This window comes from Sus scrofa, chromosome 1 (assembly GCF_000003025.6).
Source record: "Sus scrofa isolate TJ Tabasco breed Duroc chromosome 1, Sscrofa11.1, whole genome shotgun sequence".
Lineage (NCBI taxonomy): Eukaryota > Metazoa > Chordata > Mammalia > Artiodactyla > Suidae > Sus > Sus scrofa.
The window spans coordinates 71,084,884-71,106,104 of NC_010443.5; the positions used below are offsets into that span (position 1 = coordinate 71,084,884).

Sequence of the window (21,221 nt, forward strand, 5' to 3'; positions counted from 1 at the left end):
GTCCACCTCGTCAGCGTTCCCCAGAGGATAAAAAGCCAGAGAGAATGATCGCCTACTGGTGGTGGAATGAGGTAGTACACCATCTGTCCCCGGTCTAGCCCTCAGGGGACCTCTCAGCATGTCGGTGTCTCCTCAGACCACAGCCTCATCTATTCAGCAAGAGACGTGGGACTTAACTAAAGTCGGGCCAGCTGGGCCCTCTGTGCCCCACTCCTCCCGTATGAAACAGAAAGCCATGTTTTAAAGCAGAGCCAGCAAAACCCACATCTACCCTCTTTGGTGTTTCAGAGCTATAAAGGAGGTGGGGAAGGGGCAAAAAAAAAAAAAAAAAAAAAATCACTAATGGCCAATGATATTAAGTCAATCATGACTATGTAATGAAGCCTCTATAAAGACACAAAAAGAAAGCTTTTTGTCCCTTTCAGGGAAAGCTTCCATGTAGGGGAACCAAAAACACTTCTCCATGCCACCACGCCTGACAGAAGTTCCTTTGTTCAGGATCTCACCCTATGTATCTCTTAATTTGGCTGTTGATTCATATCCTTTAATAACCTTTTATAATAAATCAGTAATGTAATGAATAAACAAATAGATTTTCCAGAGTTCTGTGAGCCATTCTAGCAAATTAACTGAACCCAAAGAAGGGGCTGTGGGAACCTCTGATTTATAGCCAGTTGGTCAATAGTACTGCTAACAACCCAGACTCAGACTCGTGATTGGAATCCTGAGTTGGAGGGGGCTGTCAGAATCTCCAGTTTACAGTCAGAAGCACCACCTGCAACTGAGCTTGCAACCCATGTCTGAAGTGGAGGGTAGTCTTATGGGACTGAACCTTTTACCTAAGTAACCTACTTTTACCTCCAGGTACACAGTGACAAAGTTGAGCTGAATTCTCAGACATTCTGCTGGCATCTGAGAAATCACTTGTTGGTGTGGAGAAGTATACACGTACAAACACATACTACATATATATGGTATGTAGAGGGTATACGCAATATATATAGTATTATTACTCAGCTATAAAAAAGAATGAAATAATGTGATTTGCAGCAACATAGACCAGAGATTATCGTATTAAGCAAAGTAAGTCAAAGACAATTATCATATAATACTACTTATATGTGGAATCTAAAAAAATGATACAAACAAATTTACAAACAGAAACAGACTTACAGACATTAAAAACAAAGTTATGGTTATCAAAGGGGATGAGGGAGATAAATTAGAAGTTTGGGTTAACATATAAATACTACTATATATATAATAGGTAAATAAAGATCTACTGTACAGTACAGGGAACTATACTCAATATAGTAATAACCTATATGGAAAAGAATCTGAAAAGGAAAAAAAAAAAAATATATATATATATATATAAAATTTAATCACTTTGCTGTATACCTGAAACCAACACAACACTGTAAATTAAGTATACTTAAATAAAAACATAAAATATACATAAATATACAACTATTTACTCAGATCATAAATTTCTTCATGCCATGGATTATATCATATTTCTTTAATCAGTTCAGTACAAAGTATAGGTAGGCGCTCTCAGTAAAATGTGACAAATCTTTGTTGATTACTAATTATTCAATCTTATAATCAATAGCTAAAATTTTTACCTGACTGAGTGAACCTTTTAAATGAGAACAAATAACTTTTCTTGCTTTAATTTTTATATCTAAAATGAAGTTAAATGTCATTTAAAATCAGCATTATAACTGAAGAAATGGAAAAATGATAAGTAAACTTGTAAATTCAAACATTTACAAAGTTCCTTCATTGAACACATTGCTATGAAAACCTTAGGAAATAAATCTTCCACAACCAAGAGACAAAAGACTAGAAAGTCCTACTACAGTTATTATTACATTATTTAAATTATGCTTGTTTGTGTTTGTGTGTGTGTCTGCACCCACATTGCTGAATTCCTACAAATTATTCAGAAGCCTGCCATGGATCACTGGCCTACTGTCAAAATAAACACTTAGGTAGGACTGTGCCAGGTAAACAGTTCCAAAGAAGTGTTTAGGGTAGAGGATACTGAAGAAAAGCAGCAACCCATAATGCTCCCCCCTCCAAAAAATGAACTGCAAAAGATATAGGGCAGTATGAGAGAGTAAATGCAAACAACCCACTAAATAACCCACTATTTTACATTGAATTGGAGCTAAAATTTTAACTAACACATTAGCTCTGCCTTTTATGAGCTTACAATCTAGTCCAAAAAATAAACGAAAAATGCTTCAAATCTGACCAGTATACATTTCAGTACTGAGGTACCCAGCACTGACAGTGAAGAGAGAAATGCAAGAGCAGGCCACGAGAAATATCCCACCAGTCTGACAGTGACAGACGGGAACAAAAATTAAAAACCCCAAAGTCAAATGTACCAGAAAAAAAAGGGGCATAATTCACCTATGACTTTTGCTTCAGTCTAGACAAATTTGAACTCAAAGAGAAATTACAGGAAAAAGCTATTTCAGAAAACATCAAAAGCTACAGGAAGCAACAGGTAATCAAATCACTTTCCAAACAGTCATTGAGCACCTCTAAGTTATACTAGGCACCCATTCAATAAATAAAAACCAAAATAGGTACTGAATATCAAAACTAATCTTTATAGATATAGAACAGCATCCAAGTTAGATGTTTTGTTAAGGTTATAGACTCTTCTTACTCCTTTTATCTTCACTGACTTGTCAGATAAATTATGTGATAATATCTGTCATATTTCTTTATCTTTAAAATGTAATGATCTAGGATTTCCTGTCATGGCTCAGTGGTTAACCTGATAAGTATCCATGAAGACGCAGGTTCAATCCCTGGCCTTGCTAAGAGGGCTAAGGATCTGGCATTGCCGTGAGCTGTGGTATAGGTCGCAGACTCGGCTTGGATCTGGTGCTGCTGTGGCTGTGGTGTAGACCGGCAGCTACAGCTCTGATTTGATCCCTAGCCTGGGAACCTCCACATGCCGCAGGTGTGGTCCTAAAAAAACAAAAAGACCAAAAAAAAAAAAAAAAAAAAAAGTAATGATCTCCAACTTGAATGCCTCACCAGAAAAAAAAAAAAAAAAAAAGGTGAAATGATGGATATGATGATTAACTAGATGGGAGAAATTTTTTCACCATGTATAGATCAAATCATCACGATGTACACTTTAAGTATATTATAACTTTGTCAATTACACCTTAACAAAGCTGGAGGGGAAAAAAAAAGCTATGGTCTCCTAAAAGACTACCACAATGGTAGCATTTTATCCCTGCTGTGCACCAATCTGTCCTTTCATTTACAGTTGCTGAGACAGTGAAGTGAGATAGTTTTCTATGTATACCTTTCTCAAAGAGCTTTGTCACTATACTACCAACACCTATTTAGATCTGAGGCCAATTCAGCAAGGGAATGAATGATTTACTTTATGACCTTGGGTGTGATAAGCTACAACTCACTTAATGTGGCCAATTATTTTAAAAGCAGCAGTTTAATCAGCACTTCACCTCTTACAACAGTGGACAACTAAACTGATTCACTGCTCAATCAGGAAACAGGACCAACCAGACAGAGTCAAAGGACTGTGCCTCTCCCCTTTCAAGCTAGACATCACTATGGTTCCTATCTTTCTGGTTCCACTTTAAATCCTTGTATGAAAAAATTTGGCTTCAGATTGATACAGGGATAATTTTAGCCCCATATCCATCTCACTTAGGCAGCCACCTTAACTACTTAGAATCCCAGGTCAAAATAGACAACAAAAATATTTTCAAAAGTAATCAAAAGAAGAAACACAGAGGAATATTCTTTCATGGAAAAGTCTTCTAGCATTCAAAAAATATGTAGTGTATAAGGGGATTCCCGCTGTGGCGCAATGGGTTAAGAATCTGACTGTAGTGCCTTGGGTCACTGCAGAGGCACATTGGGTAAAGGATCCAGTGTCGCCCAAGCTATGGCATAGGTCACTGCTGCAGCTCAGATTCAATTTCTGGCCTGGGAACTTCAATATGCTGTGAGTACAGCCATTAAAAAAAAAAAAAAGAAGTGTTTAAGTTCCTCAAGCCCTGACTCAAACACTACTTATTTTCATTTTAAACATAACTTCAACCATTTTGGTCTCAATCCAAAAGAATTTTAAGAAGTGCAAAATATTTCAAATGCAGACAGTAAAATGTGATACCTGAAATTCTTGAAAAAAAAGGAGAAACCACAAAAAGTATAGTAGGGTTTAAAATAGCACACAATGGGAGTCCCCGTTGTGGCGCACTGGTTAACGAATCCGACTAGGAACAATGAGGTTGCGGGTTCAGTCCCTGGCCTTGCTCAGTGGGTTAAGGATCCGGCGTTGCCATGAGCTGTGGTGTAGGTTGCAGACGTGGCTCGGATCCCAACTTGCTGTGGCTCTGGCGTAGGCCAGTGGCTACAGCTCAATTAGACCCCTAGCCTGGGAAACTCCATATGCCACAGGAGCGGCCCTAGAAATGGCAAAAAGACAAAAAAAAAAAAAAAATAGCACACAATGAATTAGTACGGCTCATTCACAAATAATTATAAATAAACTGGGTATAACATATTTATGCTATCTTTAAGTGCATTAATAAAATTAAACAAGCAATTTGGAAAATAAGTCATGCAGGTAGATGAAGCTAAAAAGGACACTCAAACAAAGAGGTGATAATTATGTCATTATAAGTAAAAATAAACTTTAACAAACATATTTTCAAGAAGAAAAAATTCATAAGAAGCCTAAGAAAATATTAAATATTACAGTTATTTAAAAGTTGAACATAATAATCTAAGACCCTCTTCCCAAGGCAAATATTGAGGGAAAAAAATCACCAAATCAGAGTGCCTTGAATACTCTTCGTCATAACTGAAAACACAACTTAAATTATGTAAGAAAAAATATTTACCCATTTCTAGCTGCCAAATGAAGGGGTGTACAGCCTGAAATATCTTGATAGTTAGGATTTGCTCCTTTCTTTAAAAGCAGAACCAAGCATTCCACTGATCCACAACTAAAACAATATTAAAAAACAGTTCAGATACACTTAGCAGTTGATGTAGCTTAATTAAAAAACAAAAAGCTCTACTAAACACATTATTTTGGGGGTCCATTTCACCCTACACAGATAGTAAATATCCCCTATTTTCAAGACGGTACATTCTTACAATCTATGAATTATCTGAGAAATTCAAACAAAGCAAAATAAAGTGTTAGCACATAAAAGAAACCATATAGTACTCTTAACTTTTGGCTTTCCGGAAGCCAAATTTATATTGAAAAATCAATCCTGAAAGGTGTCAAGATATCAAAAAACTTGTTACACACTGGAAGGTTATAAATAAAAATCATTCTCACACCTAAGTGAAAAATACAAAGCCAAGAATTTCATGTGTAGTCAGCATACAGAATTTCATATTGGTAGGATAAAAGGAAAATTTTGGTGAATGTACCCTCTTGAGAACATCCAGGAAAGATAATCCCTGCACCCAACCTCCTCTACTCTGATCTCAAACATGCTAAAACAGGAGATATAAGACTTGAGTCCAATCCCAAGATGAACAACTTATCTAGAGAAAGAACACAAGCATATAGTGTACTATGCCTTCAACAAAATAAAGAACCTCTCAGTGTTCTCATCTCTCGCTATAACTACTGTGGAACACACTGATTCGATGCTTACTGATCATTACTCTAGATCAGCATTAAATCCAAAATATCTTTAGTCTTACTTTGCTGCGATGTGAAGCAAGCTTCTTTTCACACGTCCAAATGCGTAATTGACATCAAACTTTGAATTTGATAGTAGTTCAGAAACAGACCTATGCCGAAAGAAAATTATGAGTCAATGTTTAAAAAAAAGTTTTTAAAAACATAACTCCAGTTAAAAGTTCTTTAGTTAGTCTTACCAATTATTCAAAGGGTTCTGTCCCACAGCAGCCAAAAAAACAAGGCACTACTCTCTAAGCACAGCACAGCAGCCAGCACAGCATCAGTCAAAAACCATATGCCCTCACCTATAAACTGGTGCTAAAGAGTTCCTTGTTTGCCACTCTGACTATGTCACCTGCTCTGAGGACATCTAAGCTCTTGAGAAACAGAGTAGGGCTGGCTGCTCCCCTTGCAGAAAGCTCTTGAGAAACAGAGTAGGGCTGGCTGCTCCCCTTGCAGAAAGCTGAGCCTATCTATATTAATTTTTGCCAAATTTATAAAAATCAGGCAAAAATATGTTTTAATTATACCAGACAGGAAGTTTAAAACAGAAAAAAAAAAATCACTTATATTTTGAACTTGCTTCAAAATACATTGTCTCTTTACTTTCTCCTAATAACAAGTTACCCAATGACTAACCACATCAGAGCTATTACAAGTATAAACACCTCATCACACAGCCAGATAAATAACCGTAACTCACGCATGCCCTGTAAAAAAGTGCCAACACTACACCAATAAAAAGAACATCAACGGAATTCTCCTGTGGCTCAGCAGGCTAAAGATCCAGCACTGTCACTGCTGTGGCTTTGATTACAGCTATGGCACAGATTCTATCTTAGCCTGGGAACTTCTGCATGCCGCAGGTACAGACAAAAAAAAAAAAAAAAACATCAAAATAGTAGAATATTAGGGAGTAAGTTTTTCCATCAGCCTTAAATGTTTTGCTATAAATATCAGTAGTAACATCTAACAGAATCCATCACGTTTTTTTCACTGTCAATGACCAAGCAAATACTTGTCTTAATATTTGATTTTTTTTTTTTCAACTTTTCAGGGCCACACCCACAGCATATGTAAGTTCCTAGACTAGGGCTAGAATCAGAGCTGCAGCCTCTGTTCTATACCACAACCACAGCAATGTGGGATCCAAGCCACATTTACAACATATACCACAGCTCATGGTAACGAGGGATCCTTAACCTACTAAGCAAAGCCAGGGATCGAACCTGCATCCTCACGAGTATTAGTCAGATTCTTAACCTGCTGAGCCACAATGGGAGCTCCTGATTAACCATTCAGAAAATCTCTTACAATATAATTTTACAGTTGATATAGATTTTAGGAAATCCTTCTTCCTATTTCACACACAGAAAATTATAACAGAATTAAATAACTTGCCCCAGGACAATATCTATGTCCAAACTGTGTGCATCTTTGTGTGTACATATATGCATTTGTATACAACATTTAGGTAAATTTATATTCTCAAAAAGTGTAAATATGTGAAACAAGCACTCACCTGTGTTGATCAGCCATAACCATAGGCATTAATGTATAAACAGCAGTTTCATTATCTAAGTATTAAAAAAAAAGAAAGAATTAATTTATCTCCTACTTTTTCCAAAAGGTGGTAATTATGACTACTTTAGAGTTTTCTTAATTCTAAATAAAAACCTAGGAAAAGAGGTGGAAGAAAGGATAGGGCAAAACACCTGAGGTACTGCAAAATTTGCAATAATGCAGAATTTCCTATCTCCTCTAATGCTCATCTCCTCTATACCATCAGAAAAGCGCTTTGATTTGGGGGGAAAATTAGAGACCTAATATTTTATGTAGCTTTAACAACTGAAATTTCTTTTTCTTCCAGAACAGTGTATCAACTTTGTTTTATCATATTTAACATGTACTTGGAAGGATTTTTAAGTATATATGAATAGCAAAGATATATATGTTAAAATAATTTTAAAACATTAAATATACATACTACTTCTTGTCAATATTATAACAAGAGAAATTCTTTTAGGAGTTCCCATTGTGACGCAGCAGAAACAAATCTGACTAGGAACCATGAGGTTGCGGGTTCGATCCCTGGTCTTGCTCAGTGGGTTAAGGATCCAGCGATGTCATGAGCTGTGGTGTAAGTCACAGATGTGGCTCGGATCTGGTGTTGCTGAGGCTCTGGCATAGGCTGGCAGCTGTAGCTCTGATTGGACCCCTAGCCTGGGAACCTCCATATGCTGTGAGTGCGGCCCTGAAAAGACAAAAAGACAAAAAAAAAAAAAAAAAGAGAGAGAGAGAGAGAGAAAGAAATTATTTTAGAGGCTTTTATGAAACAACATTAATGTTTCACTTTTACTTATTACTTAATTCACATTCCATTTATTATCTTTTATAGAATAAACTCATAGAAATACGATCCAAAAGAAAAAGTTAAAAGTCAACATCACCCATGATTTTATACTTGAGCACAAATTTCAGCTACTGTTTAAATTCACCTTTATATATTACTAACAGTCACTTCTCAATTCAATGCATTCTAGAGGCTTATGTTTTTAATAAGTTATTTACAGATAAGAAACCCTGAGAAGTTCAATTTAGTCCTTAAAAACATAATAGCAATACTAAAATTAATGAGTTAAAGTTTGAAAAAAAGAATATTTGCATAGTATCAAAGTATCTCTCCCAAGTATTGATTACAAAGGAAATATAGCGAATTTACAGTGGAGAACCCAGAAGACCTCACCTTAATCATCTGATAAAAGATAACATCACCAAAAATTATACATGTTGATATCATGTAGCAATCCACTTAGAAGGGCACATGACTTTTGTAGTACACTTGCCAAAATCCATAACTTTAATCTACTCATGAGAAAACATCAGAAAAACACAAGTAAGGGGAATTCCACGAAATACTTGATCAGTTCCCTTAAGATGTCTGAAAACAATTACAGACAAGGAAAAACTGAAGAACTATCACAGTTCAAGGGAAGCTAAGGAAACACGGCAACGAAATGAAATGTGATATACACAGGACTGGATCCTAAAATCAGAAAAAAAAAATTACTGGGAAAACTAATGAAATCCTGTTAAAGTCTGTAATGCATTAGAAGTATTACACCAATATTAATTCCTTACTTTTGATAATTTTACTTTGGTTGCGTAAGACTTGAACATAAGGGGAAGCTGGGAGAAAGATGTATGGGAACACCACTATGCAACTTTTCTTTAAGTCTAAAATTATTTAAAACTAAAATGCTTCAGAAAAGAAAAGAAAAGAAAAGGCAGGGGAACTGTTATCATGAAAAGATTCTTGGTTTACATATCAAGACAGTAGAGGAGTAGGACATAGAGCTCACCTTCTCCTACAAATACATCCAAAAAAAAAAAACAAAAAACCACAACAATCTACATGTAGAAAGATACTCACAGAACATTTACTAAATGCTGGCAAAAGACCTCAGATTTTCAAAGGGCAAGAAAATCTCCACATAACTGAGTAAGACAAAAGGAGAAAAATGAGAGAGAGAGAGAGAGAGAGAGAGCAAGAACAGAGAAAAAGGAATCAGGACAGGATCAGCACCCCTGGGAGGGAACTATTAGAGAGAAAAGGTTTCCACACGTTGGGAGGAGAGGCTATCACTGGGGAAAAGGGAGTACCTCAAAGCCTCAAAGAAAGAGCATAGGAACTGCTCTCAGGAGGGTAAAGCGGAGAGAAAGCCACACAGAAGGTCACTGCCACCACCCAGGGCACCCCAGGCTGTGATGCTCACCTGGGGCAAGTGGGATCTGGGTGCTGAAGCTTCAGCTTCAGAAGTCAGACCTGGGGAGAAGACTAGGATTGACTATGTGGAAACAGCTGAGGGGGCTGCATGGGATGAGGCTGGGGGCCCCCCTGAGAAGCAAGGCATCATTGTTGGGGAGCATGAGAGGAGGAGGGCGGGACCACCATAAGAACTTCTCTGAATGCATGGGTTCTCAGGTAGCAGGGCTCCGCTTGTGTGGGCTATGAGGGCAGATACAAGCCTCTGCTGCCATCTCAGACTCCAGAGGTGGGCAAGGAACAGCAGAGTGAAATAATGAGAGGAACGAATAAGTGACTTGGAAGATAGAAATCACCATAGAAGACAGAAATGGAAATCACACAACTGGAACAGCAGACGGCCAAATTTTTAAAAAGTGGAAGCAACGTAAGAGATCTGTGGAATAATATAACATATGCCAATATACACAAAACAGGGATTCCAGAAAGACAAGAAAAAGGAGATTGAAAATGTATTTGAAGAAATTATGGCTGAAAACTTTCCAATCGAAAGAAGGAAACAGAGGAGTTCCCTTCATGGCACAGTGGTTAATGAACCCAACTAGGATCCATGAGGCTGCGGGTTCAATCTCTGGCCTCACTCAGTGGGTTAAGGATCCCGCATTCCCGTGAGCTGTGGTGTAGGCTGCAGAAGCAGCTTGCATCCTGCATTGCTGTGACTGTGGTGTAGGCCGGCAACTGTAGCTCCAATTAGAACCCTAGCCTGGGAACCTCTACATGCCCCAGGTGTAGCCCTTTAAAAAAAAAGAAGAAGAAGAAGGAAACAGATATCCAGATTCAGGAAGCACAGAGGGTTGCAAACAAAATGAACCCAAACAGACATACACCAAGACATATTATTATAAAAATGGCAAAAGTTAGTAGTTCCTGTTGTGGCTCAGTGGTAACAAACCTAACTAGTATCCATGAGGACGCAGGTTTGCACCCTGGCCTCGCTCAGTGGGTTAAGGATCTGGCATCATGGTGAGTTCTGTTGTAGGTCACAGATGTGGCTCGGATCCCATGTTGCTGTGGCTGTGGCATAGGCTGGCAGCCATAGCTGCAATTAGACCCCTAGCCTGGGTACTTCCATATGCCTCTGGTGTGGCCCTAAAAAGACCAAAAAAAAAGGTAAAAGTTAAAGATAAAGAGAGGATTCTAAAAGTAGCAAGAGAAAAAGAGTTAATTACCAGGAAACCCCCTTATGGGTATCAGTAGATTTCTCTGCAGAAATGCTGCAGGCCAAAAGGGATTTTTTTCTGAAAGGGAAAAATCTGCAACTTAGAATACTCTATGCAGTAAGATTATCACTTACGAGGAGAAATAATGAATTTCTCAGATAAGAAAAATTGAAAGAATACAACAAATCTATCCTAAAAGAAATACTGAAAGATCGCCTCTAAATAGAAAAGAAGCAAGGAGATATAGGAAGAAATCACAATTGGAAAGTAATCCCTTAAATTAACCAACATACTGATCAAAAAGAAAAAAAAAATCTATTTAAGAAAGTGATGATAAACACAAGGGACAGCAAAAGGATAAACATGAAGATATAAAAAAGGACATCAAAATCAAAATGTCTGGAGGGAGAGTAAGAAAATATAGACTTTTTTTTTAGAATGTGCTTGAGCCTATATGAATATTAATCTAAAGCAAGCAGATAGGAAAGGGTTAACATACTTGAAAAACAGGGCAACCACAAATCAAAAACAACCAACAGGAGTTCCCTCGTGGCTCAGTGGTTAAGGATGGGGTGCTGTCATCACTATGGCCCTGGTTACAGCTGTTGTGTGGGTTTGATCCCTGTCCCAGGAACTTCCACATCCTGCAGGCATGGCCAAAAAACAGCAAAAAAAAAAAAAAAAGATTCACAAAAGCCAAAAAGAAAATAACACAAGCATGATATAAAAGGAAAGGAAATCATCAAACCACAAAAAGAAACAGGAACAAAGAAGAAACATAGAATCAACCAGAAAGCAAGCTTTAAAATGGCAATAAACACATATCTATCAATAATTACCTTAAAGAGCAATGGACTGAATGCTACAAAAAACAGAGTGGCAGACTGATTAAAAAACAAGAGCCCACAATATGCTGCCTACAAGAGACCCACCTTAGGGCAAAGGACACACATAAACTGAAAGTGAGGGGATGGAAAATGGTAATTCATGCTAACAGAAATGACAAGAAAGAGGGAGTCACTCTACTCATGTAAGACAAAATGACTTTAAAACAGAGGCCATAAAGAAAAAGAAGGACATTATTTAATGATAAAAGGATCAATTCAAAAAGAAGAAATTACACTCCTCAACACACATGCATCTAATAAAGGAGCACCCAAATACATACAACAAATACTAACAGACATAAAAGGAGAAACTGATGGGAATACAATAATAGGACAATTTAACACCCCACTCACATCAATGGACAGATCTTCTAGACAGAAAAGCAACAAGGCAACAGAGATCCTAAATGATACAATAGAAGAGTTAGACTTAATTGATATCTTCAGGACATTACATTCAAAAAAAAAAAAAATAGAATATACATTCAGGTGCAAAACAGAAAATTCCCTAGGACTGACCACATACCAGGGCACAAACTAACCTCAACAAAGTTAAGAGTATAAAAATTATTTCAAGAATCTTCTCTGACCACAATGGCATGAAACTGGAAAGCACAGGAAAAGAAATGAAAAATAATTGACTACATAGAGACTAAATAACATGCTACTAATAACCAATAGGTCAACAAGGAAGTTTTTTTGTTTGTTTTTTTTCTTGTCTTTTTGCCATTTCTTGGGCCACTCCCACAGAATATGGAGGTTCCAAGGCTAGGGATCAAATTGGAGCTGTAGCCACCAGCCTATGCCAGAGCCACAGCAACATGGGATCCGAGCCGCGTCTGCAACCTACACCACAGCTAACAGCAATGCCAGATCCTTAACCCACTGAGCAAGGCCAGGGATCAAACCCGCAACCTCACGGTTCCTAGTAAGATCCGTTAACCACTGAGCCACGCCAGAACTCCAAAGAAGTTATTTTCATCTTGAGACAAACAACAATGAAAACACCACTATACAAAATCTATAGGATGCAGCAAAAGCAATTCTTAGAAGTTCATAGTGACACAGGCCTTTCTCAAAAAAAGACAAGAAAAATCTCAAATAAACCACCTTACCTACCACCTAAGAGAATTAGAAAAAGAAGAACAAATGAAACAGTAGAAGGAAGGACATCATAAAGACCAGAAAGGAAATAAAATAGAGATTTAAAAAATAGAAAAATAAAATCAATAAAACCAAGAGCTTGTTATTCAAAAGGATAAACAAAATTGACAAACTTCTGCCCAGGCTCACCAAGAGAGAGAACTCAAACAAAAAAATAAATAAATAAATAAGAAATGAAAAAGAAGAAATCTCAACTGATGGAGTAGAAATACAAAAAAATCATAAGAGAATACTATGAACAGTTATATGACAACAAAGTTGAAAACCCAGAAGTGGACAACGTCCTAGAAACATACAGCCCAACAAAACTGAATCAAGAAGAAATAGATAAATGTGAAGAGAACAATCACTAGAAGTGAAACAGAATTTAAAAAAAAAAAATTGCTACAAAAGTGTAGCAGATGGCTTCACAGGCAAATTCTACCAAGCATACAAAGAATTTACACCAATCCTTCTCAAACTCTTCAGTCTTTTGGCTGAAGAAGAGGAAACATTCCCAAAGACATTCTATGAAGCCACCATCACTCTAATACCAAAACCAAAGATACTACCAAAAAGAAAATTATAGGCCAATATCTTTGATGAATATAGATCCAACCACACATTAAAAAGATCATACACCACGACCAACTTGGATTCATTCCAAGTTCACAAGGATGGCTCAACATATGCAAATCAATCACTGTAATACACATTAACAAAAGAAAAGTCAAAAACCACATGATCATCTCAACAGATATAGAAAAAGCAGTTGACAAAATTCAACATCTATTCACGATAAAAACTCTTACCAGAGTGGTTTTAGAGGGACCATATTTCAACAAAATAAAATCCATTTATGGCGGAGTTCCCGTCGTGGCGCAGTGGTTAACGAATCCGACTAGGAACCATGAGGTCGCGGGTTCGGTCCCTGCCCTTGCTCAGTGGGTTAACGATCCGGCGTTGCCGTGAGCTGTGGTGTAGGTCACAGACGTGGCTCGGATCCCGCATTGCTGTGGCTCTGGCGTAGGCCGGTGGCTACAGCTCCGATTCAACCCCTAGCCTGGGAATCTCCATATGCCGCGGGAGCGGCCCAAGAAATAGCAACAACAACAACAACAAAAAAAGACAAAAGACAAAAAAAAAAAGAAAAAAAATCCATTTATGGCAAACCCACAGCCAATACAATAACCTAGAAAAGCTGAAAGCCTTCCTGCTAAAATCTCAAACAAGGATGCCCACTCTCATCACTTCTATTCAACATAGTATTAGAAGTCCTAGACATAGCAATCAGACAAGAAAAATAAAAGGTATTCAAATTCGAAGGAAAGATGTAAAACTGTCACTATATGCAGATGACATGATACTATATATAGAAAACCCTAAGGCCCCCACACAAAAATGACTAGATATGATAAATGAATTCAGCAAAACAGTAGGATACAATATTAAAATTCAGAAATTAATTGCATTTCTGTACACTAAGAATGAAATATCACAAAAAGAATGTTAAAAAAACAGTATCTTTTTAAATTGCAGCAAAAAATAAATACCTAGGAATAAACCTAACCAAAGAGGTGAAATACTTACATGCTGAGAACTATAAAACGTTAATAAAGGAAATGAGAGAGGATTCAAAGAAATGGAAAGATAACCCATGCTCTTGGATTTGAAGAATTAATACTATTAAAGTGGCCATATTACCTAAAGCAATCTACAGATTTAATTGGATCCCTATCAAATTACCCATGACATTCTTCACAAAACTAAAACAAATAATCCTAAAACTTACATGGAACCATATAAGCCCCAGAATTGCCAAAGAAATCCCAAGGAAAAAAATCAACAAAGTAAGAGACATAACTCTCCTAGACTTCAGACAATACTACAAAGCTACAGTAATCAAAACAGTGTGGTATCAGTACAAAAACAGACATACAGATCAATGGAACAGAACAGAGAGCCCAGAAATAAACCCAGATGCCTATAGTTAACTAATCTTCAACAAAGGAGGCAAGAATATAAAACAGGAAAAAGACAGCCTCTTTGAAAAGCAGTGCTGGGAAAGTTGGTGCATGTAAATCAATGAAATGAGAACACACCCTCACACAATGCAACAGAAATAAACTCAAGACAGTTCCCTTGTGGCACAGCAGAGTAAAAAATCCAACGATGTCACTGCAGCTGCTCAAGTCACTGCTGTGGAGTAGGTTCAATTTTTGGCCCATGAATTTCCACATGCCACAGGCATGGCAAAAAAAAAAAAAAAAAAAAAAATTCAAAATGGCTTAAAGACTTAAACATAAGACATGACACCATAAGATTCCCAGAAGGAACACAGGCAAAACATTCTCTGACATAAATCACGCAAATGCTTTCTTAGATCAGTCTCCCAAGGCAATAGAAATAAAAACAAAAATAAACAAATGGTATCTAATCAAACTTAAATGCTTTTGCACAGCAAAGGAAACCACAAAAAAAAAAGGGGGAAAAAAACCTACAGAATGGGAGAAAATAGTTGTGAACATGACAGACAAGACCTTAATCTCCAAAATACACAAACAACTCACGCAACCTTATGAAGCAGGTACTATCATTACCCCCTTTTTAGAAATGAAAAGGCTGAAGCTAAGCAAAGTACAAGCTGTGACGTGGCATTAAGTGCCTAAACTGGAATCCAAAGCTGGCTGATTCCAGAGCCCTCACAATAAAAATCTTACAGTGTACCCAGTATACACTATATATAGTAACCAAAAGGTCTACAATTTTATTCTATCTCATTTTTCAAAATGCTGACTACAACCACTAAATTATTCTCATTAACTACTAGTGAGTCACCAGTAGAGTTTAAAAACACTGCACTAAGCCTCCCTCATCATGGCAACATTCTTTACCTCTCATGTAATACATGCCCCAATTAAAATCTGAACTTGGAAACCAAGACAATTTCAATTAAGTCATTCCATAATAAGCAAAGTCATAAACAGGAAATATCCTTATTTATGAATTTAAACTCAGAAATCAAGATAGTACACAATTTTAAGTGAGCATCATAAGGTTCACATGGATTTTACTTACAGGGTATTTACTTAGATAAAATTTAGATGTAGATCTTACCTTTTAAGTCACACCTAACCTTATAAAAAAAATATATATATATAGTTCACAAATACTAAAAGGTATGAAGACACAAATATAACCACAATTATGATGCCGAAAGGAGACTATCCCGAAAATACTGTACTAATAAAGAAATGATTAAAATTTGTTGTCAGGGAGTTCCCGTCGTGGCGCAGTGGTTAACGAATCCGACTAGGAACCATGAGGTTGCGGGTTCGGTCCCTGCCCTTGCTCAGTGGGTTAACGATCCGGCGTTGCCGTGAGCTGTGGTGTAGGCTGCAGACGTGGCTCGGATCCCGCGTTGCTGTGGCTCTGGAGTAGGCCGGTGGCTACAGCTCCGATTTAACCCCTAGCCTGGGAACCTCCATATGCCGTGGGAGCGGCCCAAGACATAGCAACAACAACAACAACAAAAGACAAAAGACAAAAAAAAAAAAAAATTTGTTCTCAGGCACTTTCTTCTCCACACTCATGAAGAGGCCTTGAGAACAAGGTATACAATAAAAGCTTTCAGAGTAAGGAGTTCCCATCATGGCGCAGTGGAAACGAATCTGACGAGGAACCATGAGGTTGCAGGTTAGATCCCTGGCCTCTCTCAGTGGGTTAAGGATCCATTGTTGCCTGAGCTGTGGTGTAGGCTGGCAGCTGTAGCTCAGATTGGACCCCTAGCCTGGGAAGCACCATACGCCTCGGGTGCCGCCCTAAAAAGACGAAAAAAAAAAAAAAAAAAAAGTTTTCAGAGTGATGAGAAAAGCTTAATTTCTCATGTTATCAGGTATGTTGGTTATTTTTATTAACAGGTTCAAAACTTAAAAACTACAAGAAAAACCTTAAAGAACAGGGAGCTCTGATTCATTAGGCTAAACACAATTTCTCTTGAAACCACAAAATGGTAGCAATTAAAAAAAAAAAAACTAATCATCAGTCAAATATATGTTCAAATGAGCTCAAGTTCTATTGTTTTATTAGGCAAACTGTAAATGCAGTAGTTTTATTTTTCCACATAACTGAACAATATAAAACAAAAGAACTGAGAATCTATATTCAAAGATTTTTTTAATCCTTAAAGTCAACTGAGAATCTATATTCCTAAAATAATTGCTTCCCCTTCACTTCCTCGCTCACAAGAATATTCCTATATTAGTCCTGCCTAGGATGGCTCAATCACCTGTACTCCATTACTTAGCAGGAATACTGTACAAGAGAAAAGTTAATTTTTGAGTGAAAGCTGATTAAAAACTTTCCAACCTTTATAATTTGTTCAAATCAAATGTTTATTAATCGTTGAATGCTAACAGGCCAAGATAAACATCTGATTATTTCCTAAATTTAGATCTCAGAATTTCTGCTTGGCTCTTAAAATTGAAACACAACAGTCTAGATTATTATGTTCGGAATATAACACACACACATTTGAAAGAGCCAATCTCAGAGAACTGAAAAAGGATTCATCAGAACTTAGGAGACAAAGATAAATTAAAAGAACAAGATGAGCAGGAGTTCCCACTGTGGCAACATGGGTTGAGAATCTGACTGAAGCAGCTCGGGTGGCAGGGGAGTCACAGGTATGATGCCCTGCCCCATGCAGTGGGGTAAAGGATCCAGCACTGCCGCAACTCCAGCTACGGCTCAGATTCAATCCCTGGCTTGGGACTTCCATGTGCCTCGAATGCAGCCATTAATAAAAAATAACTAAAAAGAAAAAGATGAGCAAATTCATAAAGTCAAATAAAAACAAATGTAAGGAACCAGGGAAAAGTTTTATTTTTTATTTTTTTGTTTTTTAGGGCCACACCTCAGCATATGGAAGTTCCCAGGCTAGGAGTCAAATCGGAGCTACAGCTGCCAGCATACACCACAGCCACAGCAATGGAGGATCAGAGCCACGTCTGAGATCTACACCACAGCTCAAAGCAACACTGGATCCTTAACCCACTGAGCAAGGCCAGGAATCAAATCCGCATCTAAAGGATACTTGTGGATTCGTGTCTGCTGAGCCATGATGGGAACTCCTACTTTTAATTACTATAGTTTCCATGGACTCTTTTTGTTGGAAATATCTAAAGAGTTGAGACGTTAACAACACAGAGCCTTAAAAATGTTGATACAATTTTATCTATATTCTTCTATGTAATAAGCCTAAGGAAATATTTATACAGGCAGACTAAGATTTTAAAATGTACAAAGCTGTTCTTCATAAAATCTATTATAAAAAAATTAGGTTCAATGTTTGCTACAGGTTATCCAATGAAACCCTCAAAATCATCAAGAATATTTAAAGATATAAAAAAAGTGTATGTTTTCTGAAAGCAAAAGACTATATGCAGTATAACTTTAACTTGGTAGAGGAAGAGAAAGAAATAATAATAGGAGGAAATAAAGAAAATACTAACACTGTTTACTAATGAGTACGAAATAACAGATTTTTTTCTTTCTTTTCAAAATTTTCTACAGTAAAAATAAATTACTTTTAAAACCAGGAAACAAAGTTTTCTAAATCACATTTTTTTTAAAAATTAGGATTTAAATTAAGCAATACAAATTGCCATATCAATAAAACTATATATGAAGTCTTCCTCACCAACTGACACCTTTAATTTGAATGTGGAAAATGAGTTAGAGCAGCACTAAGAAATGGACTCTAAAGTGAGCAGTTTCCTGGTGGCACAGCAGGCTGACTGGGCGTTGTCACTGCTATGGCTTGGGTAGCTGCTGTGATGTGGGTTGGATTCCTGGCTTGGAAAGTTCTCCATACCGCAGGCATGGCTGGCGGAGGGTGTAAAGAAAACAGGAAAAGAAAAAGTTGAAGCCGAAAGTCTTGTTACTAAACTCAGGATTATCTTCAGTCTAGTACTTTGCACTAGCAATATACCAAGTGCAAAATTCTTTTTGAGAAAACGGTCACCACAAATCATCCTGTTCTGAATCCTAGGTAGAGAGCAAGGAAATTTTTCTTCAAGAAAATTATCTCCAAAGTCCCCAGTCCCACATTTCTGGGATGACTCTCTGCCAAGGTGTTCTTTCCTAACCTACAAACCACTTCACAGTAGCCATTCCAAGAAAGTTTCGGGGAAAATGATATAAAATAAACTAATACAATGCATTTAAAAAAAAAAATCACCAGCCATAACCCCTACCCCTACTCTCACTAGGGTACACAATCAAAAGCTTCTTAGAGGCAGCACTGCCATCTCCCACTGCCACTAAACCCTCTGAATTCATGAGGCTGCTAATAAAACGGCTTTCTTTCCCACCTCTTTTATTGCCAGTGTTTTGTCCTGAAGCAACCCTGGCACCCCGAACAAAAGTTCCTAAACTACAGGGATCATGCCTTCCTCCTCTTTGTAGAAGCTCCCCAGCCCCCACCTGTCTGATAAATAAATGATTAAGGCAAACATGCTTGTTAAAGAAAAGTATATATGCATATAAACACACAGTACCTCAAGTACACATTCGATATTTGACACCCTTTTATTTACCTGTCCATTGTCAAAATACAATAGTGCTCTAATTTTAGAAAAGAAAAGACTGCTTAATTCCCTATCAGCCTTTTAAAGTAAACAATACTTTCCGGGAGCATCTCTCTATCCCCAGCAGCCAGCGATTGTAAAATGACCCACAAGAGTAATGTTTTCTGAATCCGGGTCTCCGCCATCCCGGCGATAGTTCTGCTCCTACGCCAAAACCCCTAATCCATAGTCTGGGGAGATTCTGTCTGATCTCGTTCTTTCAGCAGCAGGACCCTCCCGGCCCGTGCCCCTCCTGCAAACTTCCAACTGCTCCCGGCGGGAGCTGCGGGCGAGGGGTGGCCGGGGTTCCCAGCCCCGCCCCTCCCTACCCAGGAAAGTGTGTGTGGGCGTTTGCTCAGCTATTGCCGAGTTCTCCCACCCGACCTCGCCGAGCCCCGCCCCCAGCACCCCCAACCCGGCTCCCAGCTCACCGTCTGGCAGCTCCACGGTGCGCGCGCGGCGCAGAGAGCGCGTCAAGCGGTTGAGCTGCTCCATCGCTCTCTCCATCCTCGGCGCGCCCTCCGCGCTCCCCCTGCCGCGCCCGCGGCCTCCGCGCCCAGCGCCCTACATCTCGCCTCGAGCCAGTCCTGCGGGCTGAGACGCCAGATCTCCCCCGCCAGCGGCCAGGGCTTCGGGGGCAGCTCGGGGCCGCGTCCTCCGTCAGGGGGCCGGAGGCTGTCGGACAGACCACCGAAGGGACACCGGCCGCGTAGCCACGGCTCGCGCCCTTCCTGCAGCCGCCGCCGCTTCCCTTCTGGCGTCGCGCAGCCTTCTGGGAACTGTAGTTCCGAGCCGGCGGAGCCCCGCGCTAGGGGCGGAGCCACCCTGGGTGCGCCCGTGGCTCCTCGCCCCTGCCATGCACACGGCGCGGTAGGGCGGTGTGTGCGTGAAGCCGTACTCGTACTGGGCGTACCCGCAAGTTCCTGGAGAGGAGTCTTGGGTGTTCCCATACCTGCTGCGCACAGCTGTAGAACAACTCCGTTCAATTCTGTCACTCCCCCTGTACAGCCAGTTGGGGGGTTGCACATTTGTTCTTAAATCTATTAGCAGTCATTACAGTTTTGGCAGTTTTTTTTCCAGATAAGTGCACTGTTGAAACATTGTATTTCCATATGTCAAATTTAAAGAATGATAAAGTCAAACAAATCCAAACGCAGAATACACATTTCCCTTCATTGCAAGTAACCGTAGCTTAATTACTTGTCCCCCCTGTTGGGAGATTTCCTGAGGGCAAAGCCTCGCTCTGTCTTGTGCCTGTATTCCCGTACTTACTAGGACACCTGACACAAAATGGAAACTTGGGGGAAGTTATAGATGATGACATCCTGAAAGAAAATTTAAGTTTATTTGGTACAATGCTCAAGTGTCAAGGTGATGACGGATCCCAGTAGGAAACCCAAAGACTGGTTTTGTGAGTAGCAAAACCACTTTGACAAACACCAACAACGTGTGGAAGAAATGAATTATGAGGAAATCAGTGGGGGAAAATCATGCTTGTCAGTTCTACCCACAAGTTGAGCACAAGCTAGGCAAAAGCAAATTTGAAGCAGCCGAAACATGAAAGAATTAATCCAATCCAGGTGACTATGAGCCTACTTAACACCACTGACAATGAAAAGGGAGGAATTTTCTCTTCTCACATATAACCAGTGCCAAGATGATTCTGGAGTAAGAGAGAACCAAAGAGTTTGGTCTTTCTCAGGCAAAGCTGTTCCTGCAGTGAATGAGCACATATATGCTGGTGATATATATTGGCTGGCCCAGAAGAAGAGACTCTCACCTGCCCTTCCAGGATACTAGGGGCAGATGGTGGCTGGCATGGGTGTTCCCTGCCAGTGCCATCCTGAACCAGTTCCAACCTGC

At 38.8% G+C, this 21,221-nt stretch overlaps 1 protein-coding gene across 2 annotated transcripts in view; it reads right to left on the bottom strand.

Annotated features, from left to right (window-relative positions):
* Positions 1–20,115, bottom strand: part of HACE1 (HECT domain and ankyrin repeat containing E3 ubiquitin protein ligase 1) — a 110,966-nt gene extending 90,851 nt beyond the window's left edge. Inside the window, exons 1-4 of one of the 2 annotated variants that reach the window (XM_021096191.1) lie at positions 19,790–20,115; positions 7,236–7,290; positions 5,734–5,823; positions 4,911–5,015 (exon numbers count right to left, since the gene is read on the bottom strand). In XM_021096191.1, the coding sequence (XP_020951850.1) occupies positions 4,911–5,015; positions 5,734–5,823; positions 7,236–7,290; positions 19,790–19,865 (326 nt within the window). In that variant the 5' untranslated portion in view covers positions 19,866–20,115. The remainder of the gene's footprint in view (positions 1–4,910; positions 5,016–5,733; positions 5,824–7,235; positions 7,291–19,789) is intronic. The other variant, NM_001195340.1, reaches the window with a different exon arrangement.